Source organism: Mus caroli, unplaced genomic scaffold (assembly GCF_978045245.1).
Source record: "Mus caroli unplaced genomic scaffold, Mus_caroli_1 scaffold_12, whole genome shotgun sequence".
In the NCBI taxonomy this organism is placed as follows: Eukaryota; Metazoa; Chordata; class Mammalia; order Rodentia; family Muridae; genus Mus; species Mus caroli.
In genome coordinates this window covers 119,039,656-119,056,979 of record NW_028227267.1, presented here as the reverse complement: position 1 = coordinate 119,056,979, position 17,324 = coordinate 119,039,656, and the positions used below count along the sequence as shown (strand labels likewise).

General features: G+C 45.0%; 2 protein-coding genes across 3 annotated transcripts in view; one reads left to right on the top strand and one right to left on the bottom strand.

Moving 5' to 3' along the window:
- Positions 1 to 17,324, bottom strand: part of Ubac2 (UBA domain containing 2) — a 145,183-nt gene that overhangs the window by 107,463 nt on the left and 20,396 nt on the right. For both annotated transcript variants that reach the window (XM_021182053.3, XM_021182051.3), the window contains exons 2-4: positions 11,778 to 11,905; positions 9,612 to 9,731; positions 8,755 to 8,864 (exon numbers count right to left, since the gene is read on the bottom strand). In XM_021182053.3, coding sequence (XP_021037712.1) covers positions 8,755 to 8,864; positions 9,612 to 9,731; positions 11,778 to 11,905 — 358 coding nt within the window. The remainder of the gene's footprint in view (positions 1 to 8,754; positions 8,865 to 9,611; positions 9,732 to 11,777; positions 11,906 to 17,324) is intronic.
- On the top strand, positions 1,754 to 5,757 carry Gpr18 (G protein-coupled receptor 18). Its single transcript, XM_021182054.3, has 2 exons — positions 1,754 to 1,819; positions 4,590 to 5,757. Exon 2 carries the CDS (start codon positions 4,624 to 4,626, stop codon positions 5,617 to 5,619), a length of 996 nt encoding a protein of 331 aa, XP_021037713.1. The 5' UTR covers positions 1,754 to 1,819; positions 4,590 to 4,623; the 3' UTR covers positions 5,620 to 5,757.

Here is a 17,324-nt window from a genome sequence, read left to right as displayed (position 1 = left end):
GAACCGTCCAAGCCAGCCCAGCTTTAGAAGGTAGAGAAGAAGTCCAAGAAATGGGGGAGGAAAAATGGCAGCTGTGAGGTGGTTAGAGGGAGGGTTTACAGGTGGGTTCTGCCAAGCTTTTGGGAAGTTCCGAATCTGCCCTGGGCACCTTGCACTAAGAAATGCAAGTTCTCAACTAAGAATGCTACATACGGGGAAGACTCAGTCTTAGTGAGAAGATACCCCAGACTCCTCATCTGTTGACTGTAGCAGCACAATCAGTACTTCCTGTCAGAAACCTTCTCACAGAACACACTGGGTCCCAGTCAAGAGGTATCCGTGTGGCTGACCTGTGTAGCATATGAAAAAACATAACTTCATATAAAACAATTATGAAGTAACTTGGCAATGCCAAAGCAGGTCTAGAGAAGGTTTCAAGGCAGTCACCTCTCACCCACACAGGAACTGCTGCAGTGGTCTCCAGTGGCTCTACAGCACATTATTCTGGAAGGCTCCCACGCCTCCCAGTGGTTTGTTAGCACAGCTAACTTCACTACCTTTTATAGAATGAAAGTTTAGCACTTCTGGGAAAAGAAGCAAGGTTCTCAAACTACCTCAAGTTCAAGCTGTGGCAGCTGTGGTGGCTGACAGCTGGAGTCCAGCTCTCAGGAGGCAGAGACAGGAAAACCAGGGTAAGTTCAAAGCCAGCCTGGTCAACACAGCTCCAAAGCAGCCGGTAAGGCCCCATCTCATAACAGGACGGACAAGATGACAGGAGCCATCTTAAATCGCTCACACTACAGGCACAGAAGCAGCTAAGTTCGGCACCATTTAAAAGCTGGCAAATAATGTGTCGCCGATGTAGACATACTTAGAACTGGACAAGGGCTGGGCTACTGTAAAGAGAAAGTTAAACTCAGAGTAGCTAGACAGCGATGATCTGGGCTGCCCTATCCTCCCTTCTGTGGGTTTCACTTCCCTTCTCAGCTGACAACACTGCTACATGTAAATTCCCCAGTCCTTCCCATGGTTTACATGGATGTTCATGCAAGAAAAAAATTTCTGCAAGTCTTCCCTGAGATGGAAAATGGACAAAGTGTAGGAAGTACCTACAGGATCCAGGAACAGATCTGCAGAGCAGGGCAGGGCAGGGCAGAGCAGAGCAGAGCAGAGCAGGGTCATGGAGGAGATGACTGGGGTGGCTGAGGTGGCAGGTGCTCTGTTCACAGCAGAGCAAGGCCATGGAGGAGATGACGGGTGACCGAGGTGGCAGGGTGGCAGGTGCTCTCTTTCAGGCAGGACTTTTCTGGAGAGGAGTTCTCAATCCTATCACATGAGTGCTATGCATTTCAACTGGATAGAAACTACACAGGAACAACAAAGGGCTAGACAAAGTCACAGAGCTTAGAAAGCAGCTAGGCTTTGAACCTGCTTTGCCCAGTGTCAAATCTCCTGCCTGTAAGTGACACAAACTTCAAACATCAAAACAAGCAGTTAATTCAAGAATATATGCCTTTCTTCAAGATATGCCATTGTTTCAAGAGCAGCCCGAGATGAGCAGGACTTCATAAACAAATCACTTGTGAAAGAGAAAACCACATCCAGGGTAAAGTCCCACGCTGAGTGTCTCATTTCAGAGCGTTTCCTGAAAACGGCAGAGCAGTGCTCAGAGCTCAGCAGACCAACCCCACTATCGGTACTACATCTCAACAATCCTCCAACAAAACCAGCCAGCACAGAGACACCATCTACCTAACACAGGCGACTCTGGGCACTCTCTCTCCGGGACTGGGCAGAACGGCAAACGGTCACCTCTCAGACAGCCTTTGACAGACAGGAGGTAAGCTGCATTCAATTAATTTCATGGCAAACCATTATCAGAAGTAATGTTGCGTTTATTAAACTCAAAACTTCTGTTCCATCAGATGAAGAACTTGAAACAACTGGTTATTCTTTTCCCAGGATTCAGCACTCATTTTCAATATTTTTTATTAATAGTAAAGTGTAGAGTTTTAAATGTTTTTATTTTATTTTTGAGATTCCAATATAATTACATCATTTCTTCCCTTTCCTCCCTCCAAACCCTCCCACGTAACCCTCCTTAACCTCTTACAAATTCATGGCCTCCTTCTCTTTTAATTGTTGTTACACACACACCTAAATACATATAACCTGCTTGTCTGTGTAGTGTTACTCACGCGTGTTTTCAGAGCTGACCATTTAGTACTGGATAACCAGTTGGTGTGCTCTTCCTGAGGGAGGCCTATTGCTCCCACTTTTAGCACAGAAGCTAGTAGTTCTTGGTGTAGGACTGAGGCCTCGCTCTCGTTCCCCTGTCATTTAATACATTATGTTGATGACATAATACATCATAACATAATTCAATGTCTTTGTCATATAGTTTCAATTACTGTTTCATGAAATTACTTGGCTTCAACTTAAAAAAACAAAAAACAAAAAAAACCACCAAACCTACAGATAGTCATGGTACTTAAGTTTCCAAAAGTTAACCTGAAGGACAATCAGTTTTCAACACTCACCCAAAATCGTGCAGAACATAGTCCGTATGGTAATACGGAGACACGAGCATCGAGCATTGCAGTGAGCAAGTGAGCACAGTGAAAACTGGGGCAGGTGGACTACAGAAAAGCAGCCAGGGAAGGACAGCCTGTAGATACAGGTGTTTCCATGACAACACCAGGGAGAAAGGTGATGGAGGAAAGCCCAGGACTTCATTATATCTCAGAGGCTTCTTTAAAGACCACAGTGTTTAAGCCTCTAAGTCTCCTTTGCTTAATATTAAAGATTTAACTTTACTATGCAGTAATTTTCTTATTTGTGTAGAAACTAGTATTCTAGTTATATAAATTTTGGGGGTGCAGGAATTAGGCTATGTAAAGCAAACTAGTTTCAAACAGAGATTCCCCCTCCCTCTGCCTCAGAAGTGCTAGGGTTAAAAGCATGTGCTACCATTCTCAGCCTTATTTGGAAATTTTAGTACAGGTTTTTAGATATAAAGGATTTTATTCCAAAATCACATTTAAGCCAATTATGTGGCAAACAACAATGGGAGCAAAGGAAAAAGCACACATGTACCTGGTCCTGTCTACCCAACTGTGCAAACTAATTCTCATCAACCAGGCTGTTAATCCTCCCTATTGTTTCACTAAAGAAAGATTCAGAGCTGAATTAAACATCAGCACGCTGCAAAGTGACTTTCTTAAGGAAAATTCCTCATCCACCCTCCTATTTCAGAGAGATGCCCCCAGGCTGCACTCTCCATCTGAAGCATCTTTACAGCCTCTGCTGGCTAATGCACCCTGGGGACGGGAATGCCACACTGAGAGCACCATGTGTATAAGCACTACTAGAATCCTTTGCTTTTTAAATAAGCAGTTTTTGATGGTGGGACTATTAGGTTCTGTACACAATTAGAGCCTCTCAGACCTACTTCTCTTTGACAGAATTTACATTCATTTACGTGGTTCAATTTACGTGGTTAAACTCAAAGAAACTTCTCTTCAAATCGCTCCTTCTCAACTCAATGTCGCATTGATGTAACTGCACTTAAATTCCAGGACCCTGGTAGTGGAAGCCCCTGCCCCAGATACTCCCAACTGTTGCTCTGGGTTTCCAGTAGACCATGACACAGTAGTGATTCTAGACCTACAATCATCTGAAGAGAATTCAGGACACTAGTCAGAAGTGTTTGAAACTTCGATAAAGGGGGTGGGGCCAACAGATTTGACTGACAAGCCAGAGAGCTGCATTACCTCACCAAATACCATTCCCTTCACGGACGGTCCACTCAGCATGCCCCACTATGTGCTGGAGAGGCAGCAAAGGCAGAGAGAGAAAGACCAAAGCTCCTAACCGCTCACACGTGAGAATCAGTCACCAGCTGCTTGGTTCTTCTGATTCATATTTTTGTAAATTATGATTATATTTTGTGAATGAAAAGTATTTGATCACTACTTATTTGAGTTATAAAGTATTTAAACAGAATAAAGATAATAAAAATTGGCAAGCCTTTTTATAAGATTTAAAATATAGACTGGCCCTTTTCCCCCTAATCCAGAGAATTCCTACTGTCTCCTACTTTGGTTATTTGGGGAAGAGAGAGATGAGCAGGGTCAATGAAACTGGATGAGTCTCCTAGAGCATCTTGGGGCTTGGACCCATCTGAACTGACCAGTAAGTATAAAGACCAGGACCAACACTCAGGCAGGCAGATCTCTGTGAGCTGAAGGCTGGCTTGATCTAAATACTGAATTCCAGGACACCTAAGGCTATATAGAGAGACCCTGTCTCAAAAAAACCAAAGTAATGGGGAGTGGGGGAGTCAGACAGGCAGATGGGCAGGAATTCATAGCTCAGTGAGTACACAGTATTCAGAGGACCTGTGTCCAATGCCCAGTGCTCCAAAAATAAAAACGAGTAGTCAGTCAGAGAGGCAGTCAACAGTGGCAGTGACGTCCAGGTGTCCTCGCAGTGCTGAAGCACGCACTCGGAGTCTTCAGTATACAATGCCCTCAGAAAGCAGCCCTGGGCTCTGCGGTCTCCACCTCCAACCAAAGTTCTCACCCCTGTTTTCTCAACCATCCTCACAGGTTCTACATACCATGGGGGCCGGCCTGCTGTAAGATGGCCGCCCTGAGCAATCACAACCAGCTTGTTCTTTCTAATGGCTCACACCCAGAGGAATACAAAATCGCAGCCCTAGTCTTCTACAGCTGCATCTTCCTGATTGGGCTGTTTGTTAATGTCACTGCGTTGTGGGTTTTCAGCTGTACGACCAAGAAAAGAACCACAGTGACCATCTACATGATGAACGTCGCCCTACTGGACCTCGTATTTATACTCAGTCTGCCCTTTCGGATGTTTTACTATGCAAAAGGCGAGTGGCCATTTGGAGAGTACTTCTGCCACATTCTTGGGGCCCTGGGGGTGTTTTACCCAAGCCTTGCTCTGTGGCTTCTTGCTTTCATTAGTGCTGACAGATACATGGCCATCGTACAACCAAAATACGCCAAGGAGCTGAAGAACACCGGCAAGGCCGTGCTTGCGTGTGTGGGGGTCTGGGTAATGACCCTGATCACCACTGTCCCCCTGCTACTGCTCTATGAAGACCCAGACAAGGCCTCCTCCCCGGCCACCTGCCTGAAGATCTCCGACATCGTCCACTTAAAAGCTGTCAACGTGCTCAACTTCACGCGACTCATATTTTTCTTCCTGATCCCTTTGTTCATCATGATTGGGTGCTACGTGGTCATCATTCACAGTCTCCTCCGAGGGCAGACGTCCAAGCTGAAGCCCAAGGTCAAGGAGAAGTCCATACGGATCATCATGACCCTCCTGCTGCAGGTGCTCGTCTGCTTCGTGCCCTTCCACATCTGCTTTGCCGTCCTGATGCTACAAGGACAGGAGAACAGCTACAGCCCCTGGGGAGCCTTCACCACCTTCCTCATGAACCTCAGCACCTGTCTCGATGTTGTCCTCTACTACATCGTTTCCAAACAGTTCCAGGCTCGAGTCATCAGCGTCATGCTGTACCGCAACTACCTTCGCAGTGTGCGCAGAAAAAGTGTCCGATCGGGCAGTTTACGGTCACTTAGCAACATGAACAGCGAAATGCTTTGAGTCAGAGCAAGCTGCCAGTCTTCAGTCTCTTTAAAATTCTTTTCCTATCTACTTTCGGGTGAACCAGCATTCTACACTATCCAGTCCCTTCTCTAACAAAGAGAAATAATAGTGATGAACTTTAAAAACTTCTGTGTATTCTAGCCACATGATTAAATACTGAGTATTCTGATATGCTCATTCATTCTTATCTGACAACTTGTATAAAACATGTAATAAAAGTAATAAAAATAACACGTGCATGAATTACTTGGGGGTAGCACTCACATTAGGCTTCATAATGAAGCCTTATCTGAGAAGGTGGTTAACCGACTTAACATTTTTACATTCTGTATACAATATACTCACGGGAGGGAAGAAAAGAAGCTATCATTCAAAATAATTTGATGGATCCCCCTTAGATCGAGTTCACCCTTAGGATGTATTTTATGTTCTAAACATCAGCTTTCTTTCTTTCTTTTTTATTTTATTTTTTCAGTTTTTTCGAGACAGGGTTTCCCTTTGTAGCCCTGACTGTCCTGGAACTCACTCTGTAGACCAGACCAGGCTGGTCTCGAACTCAGAAATCCACCTGCCTCTGCCTCCCAAGTGCTGGGATTAAAGGCATTCAAGCAACCCCTGCCCAGCTCGTATTTAGCTTTTAATAATGTAGCTACATTGAAAACAATGGAGTTTGTTTTGTTTTGTTTTTTCTGAGTTGAAGTAAGTTGTGAGCATCCCTAGATGTCAGGTGCAGTTTCTACACAGAGCACTAGAGAAAGACAGCCCAGTCTATGCAGACGTCAACAACCTTGCTTAGAGTCTAACTCAGGCTCATGTTGGTAATTATCCTCTCAGTGTCTCTGAATATACCAAGTAAAATCCTTCACAAAGACCTAAATAGCACAGACGGTCGACGACGAGGAGTCAGTGACATGAAAATAAATGCATGCAATATACATTAGCTGAATTAGTAAAACATTTGTTGTAATACTGTACACAAAAGTCTGAGCAAGCTGGGCGGTAGTGGCGCATGCCTTTAATCCCAGCACTTGGGAGGCAAAGGTATTTTGGATTTCTGAGTTCGAGGCCAGCCTGGTCTACAAAGTGAGTTCCAGGACAGCTAGGAACATACAGAGAAACCCTGTCTCGAAAAAAACAAAAACAAAAGAAGTCTGAGCAATCCCATCATGGCAAGAGGTATCCGAGAGCAAGCTGGCTGGGGGAGGCTAGAAAGGGTGGACAGCATTAGAATACAGAAGCTTAAGGAAAGAAGGGAACCAAACAGGGTTGCAACTTACAAGCTGCTAGTAAAGGTGCCTACGTCACCTCTTCACGGTCTGTGCAGAGCATCTCTAATCAATGAGCGGAGGGCCAGCTACAAACCAAGCTCACACACAGTACAGAGCACAGGCACTTGCATGAGGTCACGAAACTAGTAAGTGGCACAGCTGGAACCCAGCCCTGTGCAGGCCAAGAGCACACTGCTGCGCCTCCCGCCACTCCAGGTGGTCCCTGAGGACTCTGACCCTTAATTTTAAGGAAGTAGAGATTTCAAGGTTTGGGTTTTGGTTTTTAGTTTAAGTCTACCACAGCTGTGACAGTTGTTTGCATTCTTTAACACTGAATTTTATAGTGTGTGTGTATGAATGTGTGTGTGTGTGTGTGTGTTGAGGAGAGTGTGTGTATATGTGTAGGCTATAGCACACATATGGCGGCCATAGGACAACTCACTTTTCTCCCTCCACCTTTATGTGCATTCACTTAGGCCATCTGGCTTATTGTGTGACTACTCTCCAGTCCCATTCTTACACCCACAAATTACACACATGCCTCCAAAACTCAGCAGCCTTTGTTGAGAACCAGTAAGAACCGGCCTGATGAGAAACACTCTGAAAGAAATGAGTGCCTCAGCAATGCTGTGAACCGAGTTCTTCTCTAGAACTACCCACAGCTCACAGGTGCAGCCCAGACTCCCCAGTCTACCACAGTAACAACATGTGAGCCCTAACAAGGGTGTGCAGCGGTGGTGACACAGGACCCGTGTCACCACCCATATAAGACTCAGATAAGACTCAGAACCACACGTTATTAAAACAGCTGAAGGGACCATTCATGCTGACTCTAACCCAGCACTAGTTACACATCCAAAACAAAGATCCAGCCTGCTTTACAATGGAGGGACCTAATATACCTAACAGTCCTCAAACCCATTCTGAATACTTAGAACAAGAATAAAGTTAGCCTGAACAGAATTTTAAATATCCAGCCTCTAATTTCACACTACCGTGTCTCTCAAACATAGGCTCATAGACTTGACTGTGATATTCGCTGAGGCCCTTTGCATCCATTGTCAGCACTGGTCTTGGCTCCCAGTTACTGCACACACTAACAAGTCTTACTTTAAAGATCAACACTATATGGAAGTACAACCAAGCTGGTCTGTCACTGTGGGAAGCACAAAGCTATTACCTGTACACCAACTTTGCTCTACCTTTGTGGAAGTACAGAAATAATAATCTAAAAATTTCTCCAGAAACTTAACTTCAGTACATTTATTTTATTATCAGTCTATTTAACTTTGTATTTTTACATTTAATTAGCTCATAAAATTACAACAGCAAAATATCACTATAAAAATACACGAAACAAATTCAATCTCGAGGAATTCGGGGTTGTGAGCTTATTATCCTAGTACTTAGAAAGCCTGAAGCATAAAAATCTTTAATTAGAGACCATCCTGGGCTACATAGGAGACATTGTCTCAAACAAACAAACTAACTAACTAAAATTGTTGAATAATGTTAGAGCTGAAAGAAAGAGGAAATTACTGCAAAACTGATCAGTTGGAGGACATGAGGATCTGTAAGCACACTGCATTCTCCTCACACACATGCCTACCATACCTGAAAGTATCAAGTCAGAATGTGACAGAATCACATTCACTGTAGCTCAGGCTGGCCTGAAACTCACTATGTAGCACAGGATGGCCTTGAAATCACAGAGATCACCTTCCTCTGCCTCCTGAGTGCTTAGACTAAAGGTGTGGCCAGCTTAAAAGACTTTTGGTGAGAGTTTGTGAATGACATCATTTCAAATAGATTTAAGAATCCTTAAACATCCTAAATAAATGACTCCAAACTATGAGCTACTTACAATCCAGAAGGTAAGTTACTGGCCACTGTGACACCAAGCGAATACTGCACGGCTTCCACGAGGATAAAGTCAAACAAGGCTGACAAGACCCAGGAACCCAGCAAGAACGACTACAAGTAAAGACAGACGAAAGTAAGTTACCTAAAAATAATCAACAGTTATTTAGCTAGTATGAGTTAGGGTGTGGGGTATGAGTACGGTCTATATATACAGGTTTCCACGGATACACGTATATACACTACATACATATGAACACACGCATAAACTTATTTCTATGTTGCTTGTTTTTGTTACTTTTCAAAACTGGGAAATGAGCCGTAATTGTTCACATGCATTAGCTTCTCCAATTCCTAGATATGCTGGGAAAGACATCTAATTAAAACCTAGTGCTAATAAGTAGCACATATCTAGTAAGCCAAATAAATGGCCAGGATTTCACTAGATAAACTTCTATTTAGAATCCTTAATTCTAATACTTTGTCATGCTATTGGCTGTAAGTTAATTTTTTTCCTTTGGTTAATGTCCAAGTCACAAATCAGATCTAGAATCATGTAATTTAGGCAATAATTATAAATAATATACTAAGTTTTTTAAAATGGAAGGCATTTTTAAAATAAGGGCCCAGAACAGTGTTGTACATCTGTGGTCCCAGAGGCCTGCCTGGACAAATCGGCAAGACTTCACTTCAAAGTTTAAAAAATAAACTACAAGGGCTGAAGATGTAGCTTGGTGGTAAAATACACACACCTAACACACAGGAGAGCGAGGAAGTAGCACATATGCAAATGAGGAATGCAGATCTGGTCACTTCCTTCTGGAACCTCAGTAGAAAACACTAAAGCATGGGATAACTTACTGCGAACTTCCTGCTTCCATATCTTCTTTCAAATATTCTGAAGTTATAAATGAGAAGACCACTACAGAAAGCGTCTTTCAAGTCAAGGCAAATTATTCTTCCGCATATCAGCCTCCAAATCTGCACAGAGGTTAAAAGCAGAGCATGGTGTGAGGGGGGCCACACACCCCCAACAGCGAGAAGTCTCTTCACTTATCATAATAAGATGCATCTTGCTAAGGCAACAGAAAAGTCCTCGTAAAATCCTCCGCAGTCAGGGCACCTGCTGCCAAGCCTGACGCTGTGAGCTGAAGCCCCAGAACCCACGTCGTGGTGGATGGAGACCATGACTCCACAGATCTGTCCTCTGACCTCCACGTGAGGCACCATGGCATATTCACTACCACACCCACACAAAAATAAGTAAATAGATGGTTTTCCAAAAGGGTGGGGAGGGTGTTTAGTAGGACACACAAACACAACCAACTAGAATGAAAAACTAGTGAATGTTCACTTTACACTACTGAATTTAAAAGCAAAGACGTAAGTGACAATTTGGGTAAAAGTCAAAATCTGTACTTTCTGAGCTCAATCACCACACCCATGGCAGCTCTGGGGACCTGTTGATAAGTATTTTCATCTTATAAAGACAATCAGCTTTGGAAATCCATCCTCTGGCTAGGTGGAAATAAAGACATGCATAAAGAAAACACCACTTTCCAATTCTGAGTCTTTAACGTTCTCCAAATGTGAACGATCCCAAGACATCTGCAAAACACTCTGACTTCACTTCCCCTTCAGTTACAACAAATTAACCCTGAGCTTCCTTTGAGTTACTGTAAACTGGAAGTCAGAACTTACATATTCACTACTTTTAAGCACATGGCTCAGCGCTGTTGGGAACGTACAGTGCTGTGCACTGTCCTATTATCCTAAACGCTGTACGGTGAATTAACTTACCAGCTTTCCCACAGCCCTGGTGACCTCTGTCTCACTCTCTGCCTATGAATTTGCCTTTGTTAGGCACATGCATCCTGAGGAAGATGTCAGTGAGCAGAAACACGTTTATGCTCAGGGTGGCAAAGGGAGCTGCCAGGGCACCCAGCGAACAGGTACTAACACCAACCCCCACACGAGACCCACTCATCAACTTTGAAGGCCGAGCTCTGTTCTTTCCATAGCAAAGCTCTTCCTCTTGGTTTAACTCCCTTTATAGATGCATTAATTCAGAACGTGTTTCAGATGAGTGAGAGTAAACCATCTCATCAAATATACAGAGACAGGTTTTGGAAAATGTGGGTTCTCTCCTTCCACCATGCGGGTCCCAGAAAATGAACTCAAGTTCTCAGAGCTGGTGACAAATGCCTTTAGTGACAGACCCATCTCACTAGCCCACAAATTCTCTTGAAGTTATAAACTGAATTTCCATAAGTAAAATCTGAAATAGAAACTACCAGTCAGTATAAGGAAATGCTTTGTTTCTCCATTATAATCTGTTTTACTGAAAATATTGTGGACATAACTAGAAAACGTGCTGGTTAATACAGCATTAGTAATATCTCTCACAGACCCAGGAGCTTTGTGCTCAGCCTTATATGAGGTATCTCTATCACGCTCCTTCCTAAGGCTTAGGGAACACTGCCAAAGAGGGGATACCAAGACTGTAAAGCCAGGAGTTGGGGGCATGCTGTGAAACTGTCCTGCATGTGTCAAGGCTGTCTCACTTGTGAACTCACTGCTACAGAGCCTAAATGAGACCCACACAAGGTCAAGCCAGTCAACACTGCAGCATGGAGAAGATGGGGGCTCATGAGCCCCAGTCCTAGCTGAGGAGATATCAGCAACTGACGGCTGTTGAAAGAGAAGGATCTATTTCTTTACAGGTGTGACCCGGATAGACTGACCATTTTCCCACGTTCCAGAGAATGACCCTATATCCATGTGCAGATGGGCAGCAGTGATTGGAGGAGGAGGAGATGAAGTTAGAAGGACATGGTGGGGTTAGGAAGGGCTGGAGGGGGATAGAGCGGGTAGATATCATCAAAATACAAGCATATATTTAAAGAAGATTTTAAAAGCTGTTGTTGAAACTTTAGGGGTTTTGAGAGACTATGGAACTGTAGGAAGAAAGGGCAAGTCTTTCTACACCCCCTCTCCACCCAGATGCCAAAGGAGCAGGGTGCCCACCTGGAAGTCGTGCTTGACAGCATGGAGGTCATACAGGAAGAACTTCTGACAGTGAGGCAGCAGGAGGGTCAGCAGGAGGGACAGGGCACTGGGGACCAGCAGAAGACTCTTCGACAGAGGTGCCTTATCTAGGAAGAAAACCACGTGCAGAATGACTGGGATTTTCAAAACAAAACAAACCACTCACAAGATGAAAAGTGGGAGAGCAAATTTGTTTAGAATGAGGAGGAAGCCTAAGTCCTGCCGCTCAGGCATTTAGCTCTTCCTGAAACATCTACCAGCAGCTGTGACCACTGGCAGCAGGCAGGCACGACTCTCTGGAAAGGCTTCACTGTCAGCTGGCTTGGACAGGAGATCAAAGGCAGCAAACACCCAGTAACCTCCAAATAGCACAGATCCCCCCAGTCAGCACCTGGGGGTGACAGAGTCATACATTGGTTTGAAAAGATTTTAGATGATAACACTGCTGGCTGCAGTGGCCTCCCAAGGTTTTCCACAGTGAACAGGAGGAACTAAGTTGAGTTTTCCAGGAGGGCTTATGGGACCTCTGCCTTTTCCTATGTGGCCATCAGGTGTGTGATCATCTGTAACTGAAGCTACAGGCGACCAACACATGACAAGAACTAAGGCATCCCAGAAGACACGCTGCAGGCAGAGGCTTCACAAGACAACTCCCCAGGCATATTACACGACCCTGAGATCACAGGGAATGAAAAATACTGGAAACCCAGCCAAACCCACATGAAGGGCAATTCACATTTTCTTATTAAACACTCCATTTGTAACACATAACAACAGATCCATTCTTCTCAAACCACTCAATGCTTTTGCAAAGAAGCAAAGCACTTTGGCATTCGAATGTTTTTCATACACTATGATATACTGATTATTAATGTTACTACTTTCATTTCCCTGTACATTTGTAATGATAGAAAGAGGTTTCAGCTAATATGACCATTTGTAAGGTCCTGCAGTCCCAAGGGCACCTGCGCACATGCAGATCTTTCCTCAGCAGCTCCTGTACACTCCTACTCCCCACTTCCTCCTAGGAAGAACTCCAGCCTCACTCTTGCTCTGCAGACCTCTACACTCTGGGCCCAACTGCCTCCAATCTCATCTGCTTATCTCCTGCTCTTTGTATCCTTGCTGCGACCCTACTGTGCACCTCACCACTTCCTGCACACAGTGGCTTTTAACTCTTTTGGGAAATGTTTCCAGAGTTATTTCTCTTTCCTCCAGACTGAGGGAACTAGCCTAGACAGTGTCCCCCACTCTGTGGCACTTGGGGTTCCCTTCCGTTCTAACTTCCCAATGATGTGAAGGACACCAGAAGGGAGTCCACAGGCCAGAGAGAAGACATGCCCAGCTTACCAAAGGCAAGGCCACTGGATACACCACTGATGGACCTTTCAGATTCTGTGTCTTATTTATAAGAAATCCCTGCGGGTGAACTTTCCCATCACAGTTGGTGCTGTGGTTATAGTGTTTGTGCAAGCACACAGAAATAGCCCAGCTATTTCCTCCCTGATTAGGCCTTGCACACATCTACACCGGAACTACTATACAGTGCTGCACACTCTCTTCACCAAGGCTTGCCAGATCCCAAACCTGACGGAGCTACTATTGCCTAGGGCCTCCACAGGACACGAGGGCCCAAGGCTGTGAGCATAGCCAGCCTTAGTTTAAATCTCAGCTTTCCTTGCCTGTAGAATGCGGAATGAGAAGTCGGCTGCTGTGTCAGAACTCATATGAGGCTCCGTGGTATGGCACCTGCCCAGTCCCGGAACTGAACCTCGTGCCTCACCACTGCACCCACACACACACACCTCGGGCCTCACCACTGCACACACACACACACACACACACACACACACACACACCACGCCCTCCTACCACCCTCACCATGACAACACCACTGGTGGGTGGGTTTCTCTCCAGGTCCAGGTGAGATTCTTTATTCCTATGACAGGACCAGAGAAAAGATGCAGTCATGCAGGCACACCCAGAGGGCAGCAGCTCCTCTCCCCACTTTCACCTTCCCTGTGACAGACAGCCACACCTGCCTGAGCAACTCAACATGACTAGAGAAACACAGCTGAGCTGTAAATTCCTGGTCCCAAGTCTTACGCTGGTACAATTCTCTGACCAGCAATTCCAAAACTGCTCTCTAGAAACCTACCCGGCCTTCTTATTTCATGTCATCTCCTCCCGACCCCTCCAAAGGTCACTTTGCCAATGACTATCAATGAGGTACCTTGGTTATATCCCTGACCCCAACTCTAAAATCAATCAATCACGAATGTTCCTAGGCCCTAGGATTCAGCAGGGACATCAGGACAAAGGCCCTACTCTTGTACTTACCATCCACAGGAAAAAAAAGAAAAGAAAGATTGACATGTGGAAACAAATGCTACAGGAAAGCCAAGCAGCAACACCTGAGGCTGCTGCTATCCACCATATATCCCTTGACATGTATCTCATGTGGGTTCTCAGACACAAGGCAGTGTTACTAATCTCCATCAACAGACATTATGTGTAGCAATGGGACTTGCTTGAGCCACATAAACCTAAGATATGTCACTTCCAGACAGATACTTAAGAGTCAGTGAATCATTCATGTTCTTTTCCTCTACCAGAGCTCAAGATGGTGGCCACTCGATCCAACAGACGATCTAGCTAAAGACAGTGGAGGATGGACACTCCCACCCCCAGTTGATCCTCAGTGGCACTGGGAAGCAAGGCTTGTTCTTGTGAATCAGGCCCCTGGGCCTCAGCCTTGGTACTTACTGGGGAGAGACTTCTAGTGGAAGAGGCAGGTGTCATTCTATATGGGCAGCCAGGGAAGACCTTTCTCAGTGGTAAATCCGCACAGAGTAAGTGCATAGCAAGTAAGCCTTGCAGATATCTGAGAAGAAAATCTACCAAAGGAAAACAAAAATACTCATGCTTTAAGCAGAACCACATTCAACAGGCAAGAGAACCAGCCACACTGAAAGCACAGACTATAAGGCCAAGGAAGTGGGAAGCAGTGAGCAGAACCCGGAGGCTTGAGGAGGCTTCCAACCTTCCCTGAGAGTGGCAGGGCGTCTGGGGTGGGGCCAAGGGTGTTAGGTGGAAGGATAATGCATCCAAGTCACACCACTATCTGAGTCCCCAAACTGAGATTACGGGAAGACCGAAAGAGAAGAGGAATCCACGCAGGAGGCTGTTCAGGTGATCCAGGTAAGAAACACTGACAGTCAACCATGGAGCCGAGGAAGGAAGGGGGCTGCCAGGCCTCCCATGATTCTGAAACCACCCTACAACAATCCAGCCTACTTGTCTTGACAAAAGTGAGCTTAGGTTCACCAGCTCTGTGACTGAAGTGGACTGTAAGAAATCCTAAGATGTCACAAATTCAATTTTAAAGGAAATGTGTTTCTTTGTTAGTTCCCACCTCAGTTGCAGTAGAGCACAGACTCTTGGTGGCAGCAGCTGAGTCTGGCTTGCTTGTGGCTGCAGCAGCCAGGGATTCCCAAAGGCAGTCGATGGGCCTGTGTTAGCTGCATGGGCTCTGATGGAGAACAGGTACTCAAGTACGTACCCAACTGTCCATTGATGAACTGCCGCATGCCGTTTCACAGCCACATAGAGCCGTGAAAGGGGAGGGAATTCTGAGTGCTACACTGTGGGTGAACCCAAGGTCACTGAGCCAAGTGGAACAAGACTGTGATAAGAAGGCAAGTATCCCATGGTTCTCTTTACAAGAGGCATCTAGAATGGTGAAATTCATAAAATAAGAAAGTAAAATGCTGGCTCACAAAAGCAGTTGGCACTAGGGAGTTGCTTAATGACATGGTTACAGTTCTGGAAGTAAAAAAAAAAAAAAAAAAAAAAGAGTCCTTTAGAAGTATGAGGCTCATACACAAAACTGTGGATGAGCCTCATACTGCGGACATGTGCACCTGAACATGAATGAGGCTACACGTGAAATTAAACATTAAAACAGGAGCTGGTAGGGCTGGAGAGATGGCTCGGCAATTAAGAGCACTGGCTGCTCTTACAGAGGTCCTGAGTTCAATTCCCAGCAACCACATGGTGGCTCATAACTGTCTGTAATGGGGTCTGATGCCCTCTTCTGGTGTGTCTGAAGACAGCGACAGTATACTCACATAAATGAATTAAATAAACTTTAAAAAGAGAGAAAAGAGAAGCTGGTGAGGTGACTCTGTGGTTAAGAACACTGGCTGCTTCCTAGAGAACCAAGATTTGATTTCCAGCATTCCTGTAGCGGCTCACAGCCATCTGTAACCCCAGTTCCGTATGGCTCCTATAGTACACATACCTGCAGGCAAAACAATCATACACAGAAAACAAATTGTTTTAAAGAATCAGAAGTAAACAAAATTACTACTGAAGGCTAGCAAGAAATTTAAAAAAAAAAAAATCCCGACACATAAGCTTGACCAATGATCCTCAAGAGCCGAGTGAAGACGAAGGGGAAGCCGACTCTACAAAGTAGTAGTCTGGCCTCCATGGCATGCACACTCCCAACCCACCAACGGCCACTCAAACAAAAAAATCACTAAATGACTTATTTTTTATATAACCATTACAATTTTATCCAGGGCAAGGGGGATATAAACTAATCAATGTAATCTACCATATGAACAGGTTAAAAGACATCAAACTGTGACGAGTCTCACTAACACGGAATAACAATTAAACAAAGAAGGCCATGAGTCTGGGACATGTGGGAGAATCTGGAGAGAGGAAAGAAGGGGGGAATTTGTATAATTACAGTTTCAAAAAATAAAATTTAAATAAAATATGGTATGTTAAAGAAAACACAAGCTCCCCCTGCTCTACATTGCCTCTAGCACTAACACACACACACACACACACACACACACACACACACACACACACGCGCGCGCGCGCGCGCCCTGTTTACTCTTATGGCCTTGCTCCTGGCACTTACTCCTTCCTGTACCAGGGCCTTGGGCACCACTCCCCACCTCCCCAGAACAGTCTGCTCACGACCAGGGCCCACTGCAAACACCTCCCTCAGGGCTTCACTCTGCTGTGCTAGTTTCACAGTACTCATTTAACCCCTGTCTTCATCATCGGACAGACTCTATGACGGCAGAAGGTTTCTCTGTCTGTTCCCTATTCTATCCCCACAGCTCAAACACCACCTGGTATTCAGTACCTTTGATGGTAAATAAACGAATCACAGTCTAATTCTCAAAATAACCCTCAAGGCGGGCACTACACAGAAGAAGTAAGTGACTTTGGAGAGTAAGTGACTTTGCATAACAACAAGGGCCTGAGCTTGGGCACTGAGGACAAGAAAGATGTGACAAAGACTGGCAGGCAGTTAGCTTTGGGATGTGCACAGCAGCAGAGTGAAGGGCCTGGAGGGTAGGGCAGGGGGGGCACACAAGATAGCATCATCAAGTTCCTGAACCACTTTTGGCATGCCCTGTTCAGTCCAATGGATCTCTCAACCATTTCAGAGAAGCTTCTAGTAGCAATAGAAAGTAATTAACACAGACCTACAACTAG